The 21523-nt window shown below is 34.6% G+C and overlaps 2 protein-coding genes across 13 annotated transcripts; both read right to left on the bottom strand.

The window, feature by feature from the left end:
* Positions 1-749: 749 nt before the first annotated feature.
* Positions 750-8340, bottom strand: LOC107906154 (probable plastidic glucose transporter 3). Of its 7 annotated transcripts, none has more exons than XM_016833046.2 (14): positions 8091-8340; positions 5674-5821; positions 5141-5252; positions 4993-5060; positions 4783-4915; positions 4275-4374; positions 4060-4172; positions 3706-3799; positions 2876-3029; positions 2640-2783; positions 2491-2564; positions 1693-1781; positions 1236-1350; positions 750-1013 (listed from the first exon to the last, which is right to left on the bottom strand). In XM_016833046.2, exons 2-14 carry the CDS (start codon positions 5762-5764, stop codon positions 831-833), a joined length of 1470 nt encoding a protein of 489 aa, XP_016688535.1. In that variant the 5' UTR covers positions 5765-5821; positions 8091-8340; the 3' UTR covers positions 750-830. The 7 variants fall into 7 exon arrangements, with proteins under 7 accessions (XP_016688535.1, XP_016688534.1, XP_016688533.1 ...); XM_016833045.2 differs by lacking the exon at positions 8091-8340 and adding an exon at positions 6349-6611; XM_016833044.2 differs by lacking the exon at positions 8091-8340 and adding an exon at positions 6199-6327.
* A 714-nt stretch (positions 8341-9054) lies between these two features.
* LOC107906155 (golgin candidate 5) lies at positions 9055-19346 on the bottom strand. Of its 6 annotated transcripts, none has more exons than XM_041093710.1 (20): positions 19143-19346; positions 18555-18797; positions 17112-18061; positions 16445-16516; positions 14972-15046; positions 13777-13891; positions 13269-13330; positions 13116-13163; positions 12119-12403; positions 11975-12034; positions 11790-11873; positions 11600-11665; positions 11425-11523; positions 11128-11346; positions 10638-10743; positions 10345-10565; positions 10115-10174; positions 9888-10001; positions 9499-9573; positions 9055-9402 (listed from the first exon to the last, which is right to left on the bottom strand). In XM_041093710.1, exons 2-20 carry the CDS (start codon positions 18742-18744, stop codon positions 9385-9387), a joined length of 2919 nt encoding a protein of 972 aa, XP_040949644.1. In that variant the 5' UTR covers positions 18745-18797; positions 19143-19346; the 3' UTR covers positions 9055-9384. The 6 variants fall into 6 exon arrangements, 5 of the variants coding, with proteins under 5 accessions (XP_040949644.1, XP_016688540.1, XP_040949643.1 ...); XM_016833051.2 differs by having other exon boundaries at positions 9055-9381; XM_041093709.1 differs by lacking the exon at positions 19143-19346 and adding an exon at positions 18966-19106 and having other exon boundaries at positions 9055-9381.
* Between the last annotated feature and the right edge of the window lie 2177 nt (positions 19347-21523).

Here is a 21523-nt window from a genome sequence, read left to right as displayed (position 1 = left end):
CAAATCCATGTGGATGTCTGTGCGTAGGAATAATGCTACATTGAAATATCCAGCAGGTAAATGTGGTCACACAGTATTCAACAACAAGAAACAACAAAAACGGAAACGCTGTTTGGGCCTGTGGAGAGTGAGCAGATCTGAACATGTTTCATTTCATTACTTCATCCATGACATCTTTTAGCAAGCTTTGGATTTGTATTCAGAAATAAGTTTGATTCAAAAGAAATGACTGCACCGCACTGCACTGAACTCAACAACAACTTCCTATTCACCACCTCCCTGCACAATGGCCCAGAATTCAGGTGGGTTTTTGACAGAAATCAAGTTGTAAAGCCTCCCCCACTAAAACTAATATGAGCATTGCTATACGTGAAATGTATTTTTCAAAAGTATTTTGGAGAAATTTGATTAAAGATTTTGTGTTTAATATTGTTACGAAAAAATATTACGAAAAAATTTAAATGTTGATTTTAAGTAAAAGAATATTTAATTGATATTCAAAGTTATTAATATTATAATTTATATGTGAAATATCAATTTTAAAATTTTTAATCAATTAATATAAATTATTTGTTTTTATATGTAAATTTGTAACTCTTGTAAATTAATAAAAAATTCATAAGTGATGAAATATAATCGATTCCTGCAAAGTATCATTATTTTCTTATGTCTTTATTATTATTACCATGATAACATATTATTGTTTTTGTACTAATAAATATTCAATTTATATTATAGTACAAATATAATAAAATAAAATAATTTCTGCTAACTCATTATTAATACTATGATATATGGAATATAAAATTTTCTACAAGAAACTGAAACCTCTATACTGGTGGAAGAAGTGCAATTTCAATATCTTGAAGCGATTTTCCTTTAGTTTCCAACACATTTTTCTTTACAAATATTACAGCCAGCAAACAGAAGGTGGCGAAAATTGTATTCAGGACTAACGGTCCAAGCAGCTCCAGTAATCGCAAAAACAACAGACCCACTAAGGAATTTATCATCTGTTACAAAGACCACTAAGTTAAGGAAGGAAAACAAGAGAAACAAATGAGAGAGAGATCAAAGAGTCAAGTGGCTGTTCACCATTCATCTTAGTAAGAAACGCATTTGAAATGGTTGTGCGATTATTTGCACATTTAAGAGTCAAAAGCAAAGAATAAAAATTATAAAATCCTGTCCAGCCACAGGATGTTAAAGAGGGAGAAAAGTTAAAAACTGGTTACCCAGTGGACAGCCATGCAAATTGACATCGCCTTAGCCCTGACCCGACTAGGAAACATTTCTGATAGGAGGAGACCAGGCACCGGTCCAGCACCCATAGCAAAGGTCAAGACAAACCTGCATCCTCACACCATCAAGTTTGTGTAAAGAAACTGCCACACCCTAAAATGATGTTGCTAAAGTTAAATGTTTCCTTTAAATAGCCTTCATAAAAGTCTGTAATAATGTCACCTTAGACGCACCGTGGCAACCTACTGAATGAGAAAGATTAAGTTAACTAGCTTAGATAGACATATCCCTCTCATTCGCTAAGATAGATTTTCTCAGGTGGTACCCATCATACCATAATGAATGAAAAGGGAATTTTAAAATATCCAAAAAGTGACACAAAGCCTCAAGAGTTTAATAAGCTTATCCCACTATAGAAACATTTTGATGTTCAAAGGATTAACAACTTACAACAGCATGCCTCCAACAGAGAGATAAATTACACTGCTGCCTGAGACTAGGGAACTAGCTGAAGTTGCCTGAATAGTCATAGCCACTGCCTGAAACACAAAAGCATAAAGCAAAAAATCAAATAAATTGTATTAAAACAGAATATGATGATCTTTCCAAGCAAGCACAGGCTTATAGCCAAATGTCTATTCTATTACGAAGACCACCGGGTTGTGAAGCTTATCCAGGAGATGTTTTTTATTTGCATTCGTGCCTTTCAGAAAGAGCTGCTAAATCAAGTTTTCAATTGGGTGAAGGAAGTATGAGTGCTTCACCAATGTGATTTCCATTACAAATGGACAAATATTCTTATCCGCTGATCTTTTCAATGCTGGAATAAGACCTGCTATTAATGTAGGGATTTCCATCTTCAGAGTAGGACCCGCGGCTCAAATAGCTATGAAACAAGTCACTGATAAATCAAAATTGGAATTGGCCCAATTCGCCGAATTAGAAGCCTTTGTGCAATTTGCTTTTGATCTCGATAAAGATACTCAGAATCAAAATGTATGTACCATAACATCATAAGATTTTGAAAATATGTACCATAATCATCTAAATTTGCCAAAAAAGGATACAAATTTTGTAGGTCCAAGAAATTCCAATATTGCTTATGCTTTCTCTAACAGAATTCATCATTTAGATGCCAAATTATAAATGCCACAAACAGCTAGAAAATATAATCATATTAGGATGTGATATATATGCTACTAGCATGCACCAAACATTAAACGACAAGCCAAATCTTTTCTTCTTTACCATGCCTGAAAAACTTGCAATGAGGAGAGCCTTCCTTCCCAGTTTATCCATTGAAACCAAAGCAAAAAGTGATCCTGAAGACGTATAAACAGCACAATTAAAGAAGCATTCCAAGATGCACAAGGTAGATACTTGGTGAAGTATTATACCTAACAAATTGGCAATTCCCACACATATGTTTGCAGACTCTGAGGGTACACCAGCACTTTTAAAGACAGTCGATGAGAAATAGAAAACAGCATTTATACCAGAGAGCTGTTGTAAAGCAAAAAGGGAAGATCCCATGAAAACAACTGCAATGGAGAAGTTCGTAAGTAATCATTTAGAAAGAAATGTACAGATACTCTGACTTAAAAATCATACTGAGAATTATTAGCATGTTCACCTTTACGATGATGGCCATAAAATAGCTCCGAGAGCTTGACTGTATCAGCCTCATCCCCTCTTTGTGACTTTGACAATTCAGCCATTGCACCCTTGACATATGGTCCTCCCAAAAGTTTCTCAAACTCAGCTTCAGCATCAGCACCTCTTCCTCTCTGAAGCAAGTTTATAAAGCTTATATGAGGCTACTTAAAAAATAGTTAATTGAAGATAAACAAAGAGAAAGGATATAAAACTGCTCATATCCTTCCTTTTTTTTCTAGCTTAATAGATATAGGGTGAAATTCACCCATGGTAAGAAGAGGTGATGTCAGGATATAGTAGCTTCCATAGCTCAGAAATGAACCTAGCTTTTCTGTTAGTATGTTTTACTCTCCCCTTGTCCATCACATTAAAATTTCAGCCTCACAGACTATATTTATAAAAAAAAAAAAAAGTCTGTTGTCCTATCTCAACACATAGAGCACCTGCATTATAGACACTTCTTAGAACTTCATTATCTACTTCACATGTAAACTCCTGCATTCTCGAATTTCTGTTCAGTTGAATAAATTTTCAAAAAGAAGCTTAACTGTACAATGGCCTTATCTTCAGATCCTTAAATCTAATTACAATTGAAACCTGGCTTATTATTTAAGTGATAGTGCCAATGCATGATATATTGATATATGTAAAGCTAACTTTTTGCAGTTCCAGAGAACATAACAATATAAAATGTGAACACAATACGAACTCGCTTTTTTTTATGACAAGATGAAAGTTAACGACGCTGACCATGTAATGGAAGAACCTAAAATTGTTGTCAGCGAACATGAAGGTAGAGAAAATTACCTTGAAAAGCCAATGGGGACTTTCTACAGAAAACTCCATAAAAACAGTAAGTAGAGCAGCAGGAGCAACAGATGCCCAGAAACACATGCGCCACCTGCACACATCATCAAGTTATAAAATATGTTATTAATCTATGAGTCAGCAAAGCGCAATCCAAGTTCTTAAATGTTGTTCCGATGACCTTTTATTTTTGAAAAAGAGAATGTGGAACCAAGCACATCATCTTGTGGTGGCAAGTGGTGGTGCCATCCTAAATATTGCTTTGCTTCAAATAACTATAAACAACATAATAGAACAATCTTTTTGTTGATTACCATAATCATAGCTACTACTAATTCGTTCATCATTTCTTACCAACCCTCAATTTGCTTAGCAGGGAACCCGATAAATAGAGCACCCATCAATCCTAAGCATGTTGCAAGTTGACTACAGCTTCCATATGTACCTCTTACATAAGCAGGAGAAACCTGAGCATGGAACACATTAATATGTGTAAAAACGAAAAGAAGAGAAAAAGCTTGCAGTATAAGTATAACAGAAAAATAGAACCATAGTCGTCTTTTAGATACCTCTGCCACGTAAAGAGCTGCAACAGGCGGGCCAATACCCATTCCAGTCCCAACAAATAACCTCCCTAGAAGCATGCCCCAAAGGTTTTTTGCCGTTGCACTGCAAGAATATATATTTTTTAATGAATATAATTTAAGTATGTAAAGTGAAGACACAATTATCAATTTAAAAGATTGCAAGCATGAAGCCAAAAACAACCCCCTAACTTATTCTCTATAATTTTATTTGCTTTATGAGAACCAAAGGAAAAATGTAGGAGTGACGCAATAACTTTCAACAAAATGATTCTGGAAATTAACAAGATGAATGCATCAGTTAAACTGAAATTTGGCCTAGTGAATATTCGTTTAACTAAAAAAAAAACAAATTCAGAACAAACCCTCCAAGACATCATAAAATATAAAAGCATTTAAACATAATGGAAGATTTTAAAAAATAAAAGCATAATGAACGGCCTATTTGAGATAAATTCGAAACAAAAATGCTAGAAATTAATATTGCAATTACCTCATTGAAGATCCAATTATCAAAGGTAAAGCACACAGCTGGAATGCCCTACGACGCCCAACCCCATCTGCTATCGAACCACTGAACAGCGATCCAACAAAGGCACCCCCTAAACATGTACTTACAACCAGACCTTGATTTCAACAAAAGACAACATATAAGAGTGGTTTCTCAAATAAGACGAGAGCTACAAATTCATTGCTCCAGTACCTTCAGCCATGGTATCCCCATGAAAACCAAGGTCATGTGACATACTCTCTAGAGTTTCATTAACTACTCTGCATTAAAAATAGCGAGCATTAAGAATTCATTGTCTACAGAATTTCTAGATATACCAAAAAAAGAATTGTGAACATACCCAAGATGGTAACCAAATAAGAAGGAAGATAAGGCTGCCAGGAGTATATACGGGAATGATCGTTTCCAAGACGGGTTTCCAATATCTTTCCCCACTCCACTCAGCAATCGTACTTAAAAACTCACATAAAGAATCAGAAAACTATCAGTACCTAATAAAGACAACTTTCATTCAGAAAATACAAAATCATATAAATTAAGCAAAAAAAGAAAAAAAGGAATTCATGTCATTCCAAATAGATCAAAATGCATGAAGATAGCTGAGGTACTAAAAACCCAACATAAAGAAGCAAAACTAAAGCTTTGAACTTCATGCAACTTGCAATGATTTTTAAAAAGGTAATATAAATTGCTTCCTGATTAGTTTACTAACCTTTTTTTATCAACTTAATAACTTACAACTTGCAGCCCAAGAAATAAATTAATAGTAAAAACCTTTATTTAATAAATTCATGATATAACCAAATTTAATACAAAACAACATTTCTTAATACCAATTAAGGTAAAAATAGAAAAAAGATGAAGCCCCTGAACCTTGTTCTTTGTCATAGTCATAGGTATTGATTACGTGGTCTCTGGTACCACGCTTGTACATGGAATAAGAATCGACATGTCGTCCCCGCATTTCGACGCTATTATAAACACTCTCCCCAGAACGGAAGGCAAAACTCTCAGATGTTAACTGCAAACCAAATTGAAAGAGCAATTATAAATTAATCCATCCCAGCTTATAAGTAAATCATGTGCAATGACAATTGAGAGGTAAAAGAAAAGGAAAATAAAATTGCACAGAATCAGAAACTAAAAATATTGCTAAACTCCAGATCTAGGTACAGTTTTCTTTTCTTAAAAAAAAAACAGATTTTGTCAGAAACTTAATATTTCGCCTGAAACAACCGAAACGAAGCTAATGGAAACGTTGTCGTTCTTGCAGGATCAAGCAATAGAGAAAGAACAGAAAAAGAAAACAAGATGATAAATGATAGAGAAACAAAGGAGAGGAGGATTTAGCTCAAAAATGGCAGCGTTCGCTACAAGATCAAAATTTAAAGAACTCACCATTTCTAACATTAAAAAGGAAGAAACAGATTCAAGAAGAAACGTAGAAAGGAAACATTTGAATGTTCTAATAACTACAGAATTTAAAGATAGAGAAACGTCGGTGCATATATATAAATGATAAGTCGATTAAAGAAGAAATATTAACACCTGTGAAACAGAAATGAGAACATTCGCTATTAGCTTTGAATTTTGAAATGCTACGGCAATGGCCCTTTTTTTTTTTTCCTTTTATGATTGCTTGGATTTAAAAAGAAAATGATTGAGAACTTAAAAATGAGGTAAAGGAGAGAAACCAAAAATGGAAAACAGAACTAAAATGTGCCGGGATGGAAGGCGACTGGATTTTTGGGGGTTTAAATTTGAAGAAAGAGACCAACACCCGTGCATAAGGAGGGAGTGAAGTGAGGAGGGAGGGAAGATCTGTTTGTTTTTGGTGCCAGATGTTTCCCTTTTTAACCGCTTTACATGTTTGACACGTGGAAAACTACTTTTTCATTTATTTCTTTTTACAATTTAATTTTAGAACTAAACCAGGAAATTTTTTTTTTCTTTTATAATAGAATATCAAAATAGTTGGTGCGTCTAAATTAATTCAGCATGTAGTTATGTATATCGGTAATTTTGAACATTATAATGATATGCTTACTGTACGGAAAAATTAAGAAATAATTTAAAATATGAAAATATGATCGTGATAGAATACTATTCATAAATTGTGCAATAAGGAGAAGAATAAAAAGTGAATAGTGAAATTTAAGAGGTAGATTCACTTAAACAGGTGGAGAGTTAAGGATGAACAAAAGAATAGAGTAGTTGTTGGAAGAGAGGGTAATTGCTCAGAGTAACTTTAAGGGATAAAAATGTCGATTCCTTCTTCATCGTTGAGAGGGTATTTATTATCGAAGTCCTCTTGTCTGTTAGCATAACGTGATAGGTTGTTATAAAGAATATTGTTATCATGCAATACGTGAAGGACATGCATCATGGGGCTCATTCTGTTATGCCTTCGGTTAATGTTACCGGTCACAAATCAAAACCCGTGACAAATGCACACAAGTCATCCCATGGAGATCAACTAGTTAAATGAGTCTCATTTAGTCCAATTGAATTGCCACAATTTATAGAACACATGGATAAATCTATTTACTTGAAAGCTTGATGGCCCGGTGGTTTAATTGAAGACTCCAATAAAACTAGAATTATCATAATGAATATTGTAAATTCTAAAGGATGATATTGTATAAAATTTAAACCTTTTAGATATGTTTTAATCTTAGTTGTCGAGGTAATTTAAACTGTACCATTAGATCTGGGTATACATTATTTTCTTGTGGCTTATTTTTAGTTCTTTGGTTACTCCTTCACTCTGAGTTTGCTTCCGTTTTATTTCGTTGTCTTAGAGAAATTCCTTTGTGAATTCTTATTTGCGAGAGTAAACCTGACTTAGGTGGATTTGAAATAAAGAAATCACTTAAGTAGCACGGTTTACTAGACTAAAGTTTCAATCCCGTAAAATTAGAGGTTGTTATGGTTTCAATTACCTAGAGCCATCTGTCTTATTGGCATGTGTAGGGGTATAACACTTGCAAAAAATGAAGGGGATAAATGGGGGAAAATAACTGTTATTCACACCGTTGGTGAACAATGATTGATCTGATTTTAAGCGCTAGACATATCAGAGAATAAAGAATAACACGATAGCGAAAATTGTCGAGGAAAACCAAGTTTTATCAAGATGGGAGCAAGATAATGGCTTGATACCGGTTGTTATTATAGGGGAAAGGCATCGGTTGAACCCACAAACACAAACACACACACACACACACATATATATATACACACACACGTATATGAGAATAATTAGTATCATAAAAGCGAGTAAATCTAACCTGCAATTTTGTCTACTGTAGGTGGTGGATACACACATGAACGGGACCTAATCGCTTCTAAAGGTAAGCAGTAAGCTCCTGTCCTGTTTTCCCTTTTTCTTTCCCCTGTTTTCTATGGTTAGGACTTGGAGGTTGCTTTGATAATCGGAATGTACATCCAAAAAAAAATACGAACATTTTGAGAAAGCTACCCCGCGCATCGTTTAGCTTATGATGTGGAAACATTAATAGTACTTTGCTAGGGAAAGAGACAGCTTGTAAATTGTGTTTCATATATTGAACACTTCAGTCTTAATCATATTTAAATGTACTGTAACTTTTTTAATCATATTCAAAACTAGATCTATCTGGTACCATAGGAAAGGTTCTTAATGGACTTTAAATCTTTTTAATATTGCCATTGTAAATATGAAGCAAGGTATCATATTCTTCAACTTTCATTCAAATTTATTCTCTCCTCGTTAGCTCATCATCTTAAATATTGCGAAGCAGGATAAATGCATAGAAAAACCTAGTTTGAGTCGAACGATTTTACCTGTGCATTTGATTTAGTTTTTAATACACATTTAAAATAACTTGGTAGCGGTTTCCTTTTTTTTTTTTTTTTTAAAGGTGGAGGTGAAGAGTGTTTTCCTACATTATCTCTAACAGATCAAATACCATTATTTTCTTTTATCAATTATAAAAATATGAAGTTCAGAGAAGTAATGTCAAAATCCTAAACATAAATATGAAACCTATAATATATTTGTATTAACTGTGCTTTAATATATCATGTTTAATACACTATTTTCGTATGTATTACACCCGTTGATTTTAGTGTTGTTTCCGAAACCATCGGGCCTAATCTATAGACAGAAATGTGAAGCAGGATTTCTGTGATAGATGGCCTGGACCAGCATGAGCTAAATCATATTCAACCTATCCCGCTTGATGCAGCACAATCAAGTTATTATATATATAATGCACATAAAATATCCCCTTTATTAAGAAAAAAGATATATAAAAGAATTAGGTAAAATAGATTTGTCATGTTCTTTACAACAAACTACAATACATTGTAGTGTTTGACAAAGGCACCTCCTCCCTCAATCTCTCAGGAGCCAACCGTTTGGATAAAGCACATAGTCTTGAATGAAAGATAATATAAAAACAATAATTTTTTGAATGACCACTGCATTAACCATATCTACTTCAGCTGTACTATGCACATTGCGTCTTGGAATACCACCAAAAATAATAAGAAAAATGCTTACGAGGTGTTACCCGCTGAAGAATTCATTCTTTGGATCTGTCAACCACAGCCAGGTAGCTTTTTTTAGCATAGCATGTAGAATCAGCAAAATAAGTAAGTAAATAGTAATGCTTACTTATAATAAAGAAAGTAAAAAAGGAATAAAAAAGGTACCTTATTCACAAGCAAGTTAACTTGCTCTCTGTACATCTCCTTCAGGTCTACAATATCAGCTCGGAGTTCCTCTAACTGGAAAGATGATGCAACCACTTAAGTATACGCACATCATGGATAACAACAGTATCATATAATGTTCTCATAACCAGAATAGGGTCAGAAATGCAACAATTGAATGAAACCGGATATTCAAAATGTTATTGCCTCTCTGAACATTCATTTTCATCATAATATTTAGTTCAGCAAAGCACATTTTGTCTCTCAGCTTTAATATTCTAATGATGCCGTACATGAAAATAACATCTATAAGCTTCATCACGCATCCTTGAATATGAAAATTTGTTTGCCAGCAATGAGAAAGAATCAAAATTAGAAAAGGCATGTACCTCCTCATCGCGTTCACCCATTAGCTCCAGAGCAGCAGAGTGTCTCCGCCTCAAAGCTTCTAGCTCTGTCCGGATTCCGGGCAACGTGGCAGCCTCTGCCTTCAACTTTTCACACTGCAGCAAATGAAGATAAGGTTAAATTCGGCAATTTGATGAAAACATAGAATATTATATCGATGAGTAAAACCTCTCTCGCATTTAACAAGACAGCAGATTAAGAAACCCGCCTGTGCAGTCATTTTCACCAACTCTTCGGATAAAGAGTCACGGATAGACTCCAAGGAAGTCTGAAGGGAAAAAAGAAAGAAAGAAGCAAAGCCAATAAATATAAGCTATTTAAATAGTAAGCAAGATATAATCCACACCTAAAATCAGGAAATCTCTGGTATTGAGCACACAGTTTTAACAATCAGTTACAGATATATATGAATTAGGGAGCTCAAAGAATAATTCATACCAAACGTGACATATAGGATGCAAGTTCACCCTCCTTTTGACGAAGGGCAGATTCAAAAGCACTAGGTGTCATGCTCTTCATGTAGAGTGGACTTAACGCTGTCTCTCCAATATTTCTTTTTTCAGAGAAACCATCAGATGAGTCCAAAGATGCTTGCAGATAATAGCTTTCCTCCATGCTTTCCATGCTGCTAGTAGTAGAGAGTTTCCGGGACAAGCTTCCTGTGACATGGTCACACAATTACTACAGAAGATCATAAAAGATCAACTATGTCATAACAGAAAGCACCATACCATTCTCCAAAGTGGAATTATGCCTTGCTATTGGAGCTAGCTCCGTAGATTGTACACGCACTGTCCTTTCCAAGTCTGCCCGAGCAGCTTTCTCCCTTTCTACTTCCTGTAAAAAATTAAAGGCTTCCTTACCTTAAACTGAACCAAAATATCAAATCCAGGTACTAACAGTTCAAATGGTTCCTATGTTCATATAGGCATAATAAACTTTCAAGGAATGCCTCATGTAACATCAGCAGATGACTTAATTTGAAAAATGTTTCATAATGCTAAACCATCTGTCCCTTCTGTAATCTGCAACCATTTTTGTAGAATACTAGATGGTCTCTTTTTTATCAAAGTTAAAAGGAAAAAGAATTCAAGAAAACAATTCATCCGAAGTGAGTTTTCTTTGAAGCTACAGACATGAGAATGGGAAATGATCCACTTGGTCAACTCACAACCAAAGAGAATAAACAGTAATTTTATGCTAATGAATCTAAAGCAAAACCTGTTGTAGAAGTTCTCGATGCACAAGAGCATCTTGTAACTCTTGCTTATGTTTCCTTCTTAGTTCCCTAATTTCTTCCTCAAGCTGGTTTGCCCGAACTTCTTGTGTATCAGCTTCCTCCTTTGCTGCTAGGTATTCCTGTCTCTGCTCAGCAGCTCTCTGTCTCTCTTTCTCAAGGGACCTGCTTAGCTGTGTTTGTTCTGCTCTTAGACATGAAATCTGAAGCAAAGCAAAGGTTAAGCCGATATCCAGAAATGTTTCCACAAATAAAACATACATCAGCCACAGAACTACAACCTGAGCTTCAAGAACATTAATTCGTGATAAGGTTTGAGATAAGCGTTCATTTACAGATCGCTCTCTCTCTTCAGCAGCTGCTGCTTTTGACTCAGCTTCCTGTAAATTTCATATAGATAATTATGAGAATATACAACTTTATATGATATCATAAATGCAATAACATTCTAAACACCTGGAGACGAGAGTTTAGAGATCTCTCCACAGCAGCCCAAGCTTCTGCTCTTCTGGAAGTTGTTTCCTATTAAAATTGGAGCACAAAATAAAAATAAAAAAGCAAATCAATTTTTCTTTTTATCTTTCTAAAAAAAAGAGACCATAATCCTTGAATCTTTTTCAGAATGCACTAGAAAAACATATTTTACCTGCATGGCTTCAATCTGCCTTAAAAGTGGTCTTGTAGACTCAGGTACTTGTGTAATCAACTCCTCACACCGACGCTCACTTGCCTAGAAACAAAAATTAAAGTTGTGAACTACCAGAAACAAATTTCTGAAAGGAATGTATCAAGGAAAGATTTAATATTATAGCCAGCATAAACTCAGAATACTTGATAACGTTTTTGAAGATCTTCAATGTCCCTGCGAAGCATGTCTTCTCTAAAGACTGCCTACATAAATAGAAAATAACAATAATCATACTTTTCATATGTTAGCATGATAAAATCTGAAAACTTATTTAATAAAACGAAAACCTGCTGCTCCTTTCTGCTTAAGGTTTGCCTTAATTCTTCAAGTGTCTGTACTAGCATAGATTCACGTTCTTCAGCCTCTCTTAGACGACTCTCCAATTCAGTTCTTGCTTCATTATTGGCACGTGCCTCTGCTAGTGCTTCAGCCTCCCTTGCTACATTCAGAGCATTTGTATAGAAGTCTTTCTGAGCTGCAAGTTCAACTTGGTGTTTTTCAATTGTTTCTTGCAGCAACTTCTCTGTAGCTGTCTTATCCTTCTTGATGCTCTCTACCTTGTTCTCTTCAACCTAAAAGCAGGACAAAGAGCATAAACTATCAACAAGTCAAAAGAACTTATATTTAAGTGGCAGAATTCCTTCTATGAATTCGAAGGAATTCAGGGACAAAACTATGCCAAAAAAATAATACATTCTAAAGGTCAAGAATAAAATACCCCACAGGTCAAGAACTTATTAGGAGATTTCCACTTCCTCTCAGGTCTTACTGGATTTGAGTAATATTTTTAATATGTTCAGATCACTCAGACAAAATGAAGTAAAAAGGAACATTAGTTAAAAGTAAGCAGTGTTTCTTTTTCATTTTTTCGCTTTCTATTTTTAAGTTCTGATACGTGTATAAACAAACCAGTAAGGCAGCACCAACAGCATGGTAATCCAACCACAAGGCTAACTGGGTCTAAAAAAATAATAGCATCCTGTATTTCTATGATGTTCTGTCTATTGAACCAAAAACCTCAAGTTTAAAACCAAGTATCCAAATGACCAAAGTGTAAATACAGCATAACTAAGGAGTATTCCATGCAGTTTTCACTTTTCACAATTATATTAAGCAACTACATGGTAATACAGAATCCAAACCTTGTATTACTATGGAAAAACAATTAACCTGGAAGGTGTTGTTTTGCTCAAGGGAGGATAAAAATAGAGCGCAGTATAGAGTTTATATCTTGAACTCAAAAAGTAATATAAAGAACTTTTCAATTCTAAGGCATGCACTTGCCTGAAGCTTTGTAGTCAGACCTTTCTTCTCCTCTTCGAGCTCTCTAATCTAGTATGACAAGATATGCAAAGAAACATGAAAGTAAGGAAGTGAAGAAAAAGAAAGAGGAGTTCCAGAAATATAGATAAACAATCACCTGACACATTGCTATACCTGAGCCCTTAGTTTCCTGATCAGTGATTCTTGAGTAGCCTGCTTCTTTGAAAGTTCTTCACCTGAGAGGATAGACAAATATCTTGCATTAAGAATGCAAAGGAACAACGACACTAAAAAATGCACCCAAGAATAATCCTTTTAACTAAAATCCCATACATGGTAAATCATATGTCTCCCTTAAATTTTAGCTCCATTAGAAAGGCTAGGTGGGCAAGGAGTTGAAGAATTCTTCTATATAGAGAACCTATACCCTGCACACCTAACCTTCCTCTAGAATGTATTGTGTAATAATCCTATTCAAGTTATTTCTTAACAGCAAAGTGTGTCCCTATATTCTCCAATATAGGTGGGCTCTTTTGTTGCAGAAACTCCAATACAAAAAAATGATGTGAGGACTATCCAACAAGTGCCAACAAATCTAAGACAAGAAAAATATATGATTTTGAACAAGAAAAAGAACTAAAGTGCGTTGCATCAAACATAAACAAGAATTTTCAGGACTCACCTTCAGCCATTACTTGTTTAATTATTTCATCTTTTTCTTTCAAAAGAGCAGCAGCATCACTTTTTTTATTCTGCTCTCTTCGAAGAGTATCCCTTTCCTTAGTAAGGGCATAAGCCTGGAATAACGTACACCAAGAGAAAACTGTATATTCAGCATAAAAGGACAACCTTTTCCCAGAATCTCATTCCAGTTATGATCAACTGCTACAAAAGCAACAACGCATTGGCACATTTTCAACTAATTGCAACCAGAGTGGATAGAAATCAATGACCTCCTTTTCTAAACCACCCTAGATAAATCATATCTCATGCAAAATAACTACTTAAATAATGAAAATTACTTCACAGTTAAAATAAGGCAAAATATTATTGGGTGTAACCTTTTAGTTATAATAAGGGACTTCAAGCAAGATATCACATCATTATTGATGCTACTATGAGAATGAGAAAGAGAGAAAAAGTATCCTGAAAACTAGAGATCAATGCATGTATAACCTCATATAATACTTAAATCTCAAATATATAGTCAATAACACCAGTTAATCCAACAGACAACAAAGATGCTATTTTTCCATCACAGTCAAGATATTAAAACAATTTAAATGTGCATGTCAAGATATTCCACAAAACTAGATTATAAATTTATAAACTAGGTACATGGTTACAAACAGTGCAAAATATTTAATAAAACTTTTCTAGAATCACTGTTGTCAAGGTGAGAGTCCATAGACAGATGACAAATTTTAAGAGATTGCTTGGCGAGTGCCAAGGCAATACAGTATACTCGAACTTTAAAAGCATGCATAGCATTGAAAAATATTTTATTTAGTTCAAAGGAGGACATCCCGATAATAAGATATGGGGCTTCTGCCAGGGAGGACCTAGATTTCAGTTTCAGGGATCATGGATTTTATGTGATGAAATAGGGCTAAAGGAGTCATGTCAAGCCCAAGTGATAGTTGGTCTTCCTACATACCCAAGGATATGCTATTGATATCAGTTCATCATGTTCACTCATTAAGAAACAAGAAGTTTAATCATAACTCTTAACTTTTTGACAAAAAAGGTTTACTGATTCAAGCTTCAGCAAAAGGTCCTAAAATATCTCAATGATGGTATAGCAAGGAGAAATATAAACAAGAAATTAATACAGAAATGAAAGAAAAGAAAGGAAGTGATTGAAGACTGGAACGTACCTTCCTTTCCAGAGTTGAAACCCTTTGATGATATTCTTCTTGCAATGACTCCATTTCTGCTTCATTGGATTTTCTCTGTTCCAAACTTTCATGAGTTAAATTGCAATCCTTTATCATTTTTTTTATTAGGAGAGAAACGGTGAAGGATCCATCTAAATATCTAATTAGTAGTTATCACTTATTTCTTCAACTGCTAGATGATTAATGTAGAAGAAACAAAAAGGAATATGGGTAGAAATTAATTGACTTATATTTTAACAAAAATGAAGAATAAAAATTAGTAGAACACTTATGATTTATGATGTAGATTCCAACCATTGGAATGCTATATCATGGAAGCATGGAAGCAGTGGCAATAACATAAAGTAGTTATTACTCATTTCTTGAAGTGGTGAATGATTATAAGTGAGTGAGTGAGTGTGTGTGTGTGTGTGTGTGTGTGTGAGAGAGAGAGAGAGAGAGAGTGCTTTAACTTATAAATATATATATATATTAAAAAAAAGATGAGAAATAAAAAATTAGAAGAATTAAACTAAATGACAATATCATAACAGTTACGAATTAGGACGTAGATTCCAACAACCTGACTGGTATAGCAAGGGAAGCACAGCAGTAACATAACAGAGTCAAATTACATATTTTTCCCATTGAAATGCGATTATAAGTATTTACAAGATTAAATTAACTCAATCAAGAACCGAACCACACACTCCCTGCCACCAATTTTTCAAAGGAAATTTGGCTATAAATATGAAACAAAGAGAATAATAGTCCCCCATCATTGAGAACAATTTGCATAAACAAGATTCCAACTACTGCTACGACCCACATTTATCATCCATATAAATCAGCATTTTACAGCAATCAAGATTATACAAAATGTATTAGAGACCATGAGGGCTCACCTCAAGTCCAATACAAACACCATGCAAATTTATATAGAACACAAATTTTCTCTACATGAGAGAGTCAACCATTTTTCATCTATAAGATATCCAGTTCAAAACTTTTATAGAAATTGATCATTCTAAAGTGTATACAGGTTTATGCTAAATTTTACACATGGAAATAAAACCACATTCAGACAAAAGAAACTTGACCACGGACAATAAAACAGAGGAGCATATGATAAGAATATTTGCACCATATATTTCTAGATCTAATCTAACACACATGTACAGAACAAAAAACAATCAGCAAAACCATCTAAGCATCAATCAGTTTATCATGCATCAGCCATATACTGAATTATATGATAACCCATGTTTCTAGTCGGATCTTCTAATTGATAACTTTGACATTGTTCGTTTAATCTCTAGTGAGATGATCATTTTCATTCAAGAGATTAATGTGTATACAAAGCAGTAAGCACTTGAAACAACAGACAGAAGAAAATAAATCTCTTAAGTGTCGCTATCACAGAATGCCAAACCTTGTTAAATATCTAGGGGGAAGAGAAATGCCTGTACATACCTTCAAATCCTCAATTACAGCTTTAAGTTGCTCATTTTCGTTCATCAGCTTTGCAATTTCATCAGCTTTTGCCTGATAAAGAAACAAATTGAAGTTAGAAATTCAAGAACCATAAAACTTAAACCAAAACAGATAATATAAAACAAGATTTCATTTCTTTAGTGCCCTCTCTCTTGGACAAATATAGCATAAGATACCATCATCAAATGCATAGAATAGACATTAAAGTTTATAGCCAAATAAATCAGAGGAATATAAGCTTCCCTTCTAAATTTAGTGGTAAAATCATCTACATATAGGAGGTAACGGCTGGAGCCTGAAGTTCAATCACAGAAAATTCACCTTGCAGAGAATGATATATACACTACCATCCACAACCTCCCAAACACTCCCCCTCTTATCTTAAAATCAAAAGAAATGCACTAAAAAGGTAATGCTGCTGGTGTTATGGAGCATCATAAAGGATCTAACCTAGTAATGTTATTTGTTCACACTAGGAAAAGTGATATGCATGAGAGAAGGAGAACAAGAAAAGAGAAAAACACTCGTGAGCTTCAGCCAATCCATGAATGGCATCGGTCAACTTCCAATAGAAATAGTAGCATGCATCAAAGTCAATCTCACACGTGCATGCTTCCTACATAAAATTATGGAAAATTTGAAATACCTGAGCTTGCCTTGCAGCACCTTGCAATGCAGATTCCATCATTTTCATTTCCATCATCACCTTCTCCAATTCATGCATAGAATCAACTGAGGCGGGCATGATAGTTGCAGAACTCATGTGCATTTCTTCTTTAACATCAGTTTCACTATCATTGGCCTGCTCATTCACTTCAACTTTTTCAGTATTTGCATCATTTCCAACAAAAGCTGATTCAGAAACCGTCCCTTGAGCCTCGTATGAAGGAAGCACATTGGGCAATGGAAATTCCTGAACACTGTTAGCCTCCTCTACACTGATAGAATGTGAATTTGAGAGCACCGACTCTTCAGGGCCAGCACCGGCATCATCTTGCCTATCACTTGATTCCTCCGATTTAACTGGAGAACTTTTATCTGAAATCTCTTCCGTGTGTGTCTTTTGTTCATCTTTACTTTCAAGTATGTCAACAGCATCACTTGACTTTGCTGGCACAGGCTCAGCATCCTCAACTTGGTCTACTTCTGCATTATCTAATTTAGCTTCCTTGGAGTCAGAGTCATCAGAAATGACCATAACAAAGCTTTCTTTCTGTTGTTCAGTGTCAGGGGAATCTGATGACCCAACATTCTGAAAGGTAGTTTCAGACGGCTCGGTAGAAACTGGTTCTGGTTCTGATTCTGATTCAGCTTTACCAGAGTCTGAAATGGCTGTATCAGCTCTCTCCACAGCCTCTGAATGTTTGTTCTCTTTTTCTAACTTGACAGCTGCTTTATCATCTTCAACAGAGGTTTTCTCATGAGGATAAGTTGAACTGCCAGTTTCAGCCTCTTCCTTTTCCACAGCTTTGGGTGGATCCTGTGAAGATTCAAGTTTTCCTGATGACTCAACAGCATTCTCCTCACCTTTTTGACCCATAAAGGACATAACTGGATCAAAGAGTGCCTTTCTGTCTGAAGGCCACAATCCTGAAGCTGGAATGAATATAGACAGGAAGTCATAAGTATGATACAGGTGCAAAACCCACATTATAATAGGAAGTCTAAGCAGTTATTAGATAGCAAAAAGGCTTTATTTTCTAGTTATTCCAAACTCGAATAAAATAGTAAAGGATTAACCCTTCACAGGATTGTTTAGGTATATTAGCCAACAATGCAAACCTTTTTCATGAATTTTATTTTTTTGACATTTCTATCTCCAGCAATAAGATTAGCATGGGTAAGTAGAGACAATTTCCTAATTGAATTCCCACAAAAATGGAATCAAAGCAGCTAGCTTTACTAACAAACTTTACAATTCTAGGTTAAATGACCAAATAATTTACAACCACCATTACTATTCACCAAAATCAACCTAATATCTTAATCTGAAATTTACGGCAAACAGAGGCTTGCGCTAGGAATTAGGGTTCAGATACATAAAGATTGCACAAAATATTAGGAACGTAAAACATAGAAAAAATATCACCTTCATTGCTGTTTGATTCAGACTTCTCTTCAAAACCGAGAGCGTTATCGAAATTCTTCTCAATATTCTTCACGCTCTCCTGGAATTTATTAACTGCCCCAGCAATATCAGGAAAGCCTCCTAAGGACACCTTCCCGCTAAACCAAGCCATCCTTTTCTCTCTTTTTTTCCCTTTTAACTCTATATACATAAAACAACTCGATCTGAAAACTCAAGTCCACCGTTTTAAGCACATCAGAACCCCTACATTGACATAGCGCCAATAAATAATCAGAAAAATGCCATGATCTCAAGTTTTCAAATCACAATCTAACAAGATCTAAATCGTGAATTGCGTATTAGGAACGAAATTAGGATCCATTCCAAGAAAGTAAAATACGACGCGAATTGAATGAAATTATGAAAACTTACTGTCGTAACTAATTAATTAATTAATTATTATAAGCAAATTAAAGAAAGTGAAAAAGACACCAGAACTAAGAAGGATACGCAGTTAAATCGATTTGAAATAAATTATATTCCAAAGATAAGACGAGATTCAAATTACGGAATTAAGAATTTTTTTTAAAGCATGAGAGAGAATTGAACCTGATAAAAATGGGCGTGGATTTGAGGTATCAAATCATTGAATTTGAAACTCTGCTTTCAAAAAACAAAAGGTCTACGGACTGAAAGAGAGGTCCCATGGATCGAGAGGAACCCAAATGAAAACCAACGGGGTCCATCTACTTTGCTCCGTAACCTTTTCTCTTTTCTTTTCTTTTTTTCTTTTTAGTTTTTTTATGGCTGATTGATACAAGACTATACGTCGTCGTCTGCTGAATGTCTTTAATGCAAGAAAGAGATTTCAATGAATTATCTATGAAATTCCATTGTTAGTATTTCTTTTCTTCCATTTATTTTGTGTACTTACATTACCTATCGTACAAGATAGCCCTCTTATTTAGCTGTTAAGAGGCATTGTGAACCCATTATTTATTTGTTTTTCCTTAATAAAGGGACCAAGACTTCTTTTGTATTTATATATGTTGTTAAAAAATGATTTTGTAGAAGATTAATTATTGGATTTGTTTAGTTAAATACTTTGAGAAACCAAAAACTATCTTCTAGGCTTGCTTTTTATTTTTTATTTTTTGCACATTTTTTTCGCAGAGTTAAAACATAATTAGGTAACTTGAAGGTTTAATTGCATGTACACCTTAATCCATTTCTTTATTTTTTTCTGAATGTTGATTGATGTAGTGGATATCAGGATTACAAATAGGTTTTTTTGAAAATATTGGTTGATCTTCCAATGAAAGGGGATGAATAGACGAGAGAACATGCTTCATGTAAGGCCCAATTTTATGCCCAGGCCCGAATAGTAAAACAATAAACAACAGTCCAATTATAAAATAACAAACCAACCCACTACCTAGCCCAACAGCAGAAACCCTAGCCCAAATAAAAAAAAAACAAATGTTTGCAGCAGAAAACCCTAGGCGCAGCATGCTTAGGGCGCGCCGCTCAGCCTCGTCTGTCCCCCTCACGCTCGCACGCCTCAGCCTTGGCCACCACGACGCCCACGCGTCTGACACTCCCACCGTGCCCACCACCTGCAACAAGAACAGACACCACAGCAAGGAAAGCATGCAAATGATGGGGAAAACAATAAACTAAAGGAACAAAACAAATATATGGGCTTTAAAAGCCGAAATCGGTCATGGGAACGGGGATTTTTTTTTCCTTTCATTTTTCAGTTGTAATACTACTTAGAATACAAAAAAGGCAGATTGAAGCAAGAAAAAGACCCGAAACAGAAAAGGCAGAGATCTAAGGTTTCTTTTATTTTTATTCGAAAACTCATCTATTATATATCTATACATAGCAAAAATTTATAAAAAAGAATAACAAAAAAAAATAAAAAATTTTTACCTTTCCGGCCACCGCGTGCGGTGGCCGGTGCCGGCGCCGGCGAGCCTCCGGTGGCCGTCCGGTGACCCCCCCTTTGCCGGAAATCGCTCCGAGCTCCCCTCTCCTCTCTCCCTTTTCTTTTTTTTTTTCTCCCTCAGCTTTACAAATGATTTTTTTGAAATTTTTTTGACTTTTATAGGGGGTCAAAACGCACCGTTTTGGACCCCCAGTTTAAACACATAAAGCGACGTCGTTTTGAACGCGGGTCGGGTCGACCCGACCCGCGCCAGGGAGGATCCGCGTGTTTTTCTTTGGAATGGCTAATTGCACTTTTAGCCCTTCCGCTTTTTCGGGAGTTTACAATCAAGCTTTTCTTTATTTTTAATCTGGCTCCATGGTTTCGCCCCGAATTCATTCTGGTCCCCCATGCTGCGCAGCGTTTTAATACTTGGGTTTATTGCGCTTTTGACCCTCCAAGTTGCACGCGCGTTACAATCAAGTCCCTTTTCTTTGTTTTCATTTTAAATGGGCCCTACAACTTTGTTTTTAATTCGATTTTAACCCTTTTTTTCGTTTATTTTTGTATCTTTATCAAATATCCTTGTTATTTTTATATTATTAGTATTATTAGTATTACTATTATTATAACTATGTACTAGTGTATATTTTATTACGTATGTGTATACACATATATTTTTGTATTTAACATTTTTCATTTCACTTTATTTTAATATTTTATTAATTTTATGTACGTTTCTTTTATATTCCAATGTTATTATTATTATTATTATTATTATTATTATTATTATTAGTTTATGCTTTTGTTATATATCTATATATTTATAATATATATATATACGTACTTATACATACTTAAATATATCTTTTCACATTTCATAATTCTTATATACTTACATATATTTATGCACATTTTACATCATATACATACTTATATATTTTATACTCTTAAAAATGCTTTTCGTATATTTCACATATTTTATAATTCACATACATATATTTTATATAATCACGATTTGTAAATATATAAATACACATTTACATTTTTTTTAATATTT

The sequence above is a fragment of the Gossypium hirsutum genome, chromosome D05 (assembly GCF_007990345.1).
Source record: "Gossypium hirsutum isolate 1008001.06 chromosome D05, Gossypium_hirsutum_v2.1, whole genome shotgun sequence".
Classification (NCBI taxonomy): domain Eukaryota; kingdom Viridiplantae; phylum Streptophyta; class Magnoliopsida; order Malvales; family Malvaceae; genus Gossypium; species Gossypium hirsutum.
The sequence above is the reverse complement of the archived record's forward strand: the minus strand, read 5'-3'. Positions and strand labels throughout refer to the sequence as shown.

Excerpts from the sequence above, each read along its gene's own strand:
- LOC107906154 (XM_016833044.2), bottom strand. Across the intron at positions 3,800-4,059 it reads GCTAAGCAAATTGAGGGTTG|GTGGCGCATGTGTTTCTGGG; the intron begins GTAAGAAATGAT and ends TGATGTGTGCAG. Across the intron at positions 2,565-2,639 it reads GGGAATTGCCAATTTGTTAG|GATCACTTTTTGCTTTGGTT; the intron begins GTATAATACTTC and ends ATACGTCTTCAG.
- LOC107906155 (XM_016833051.2), bottom strand. The coding sequence starts at position 18,744 with ATGTATATAGAGTTAAAAGGGAAAAAAAGAGAGAAAAGGATGGCTTGG. Across the intron at positions 12,404-13,115 it reads GTCTGACTACAAAGCTTCAG|GTTGAAGAGAACAAGGTAGA; the intron begins GCAAGTGCATGC and ends TCCTGCTTTTAG. Across the intron at positions 11,524-11,599 it reads CTCTAAACTCTCGTCTCCAG|GAAGCTGAGTCAAAAGCAGC; the intron begins GTGTTTAGAATG and ends TGAAATTTACAG.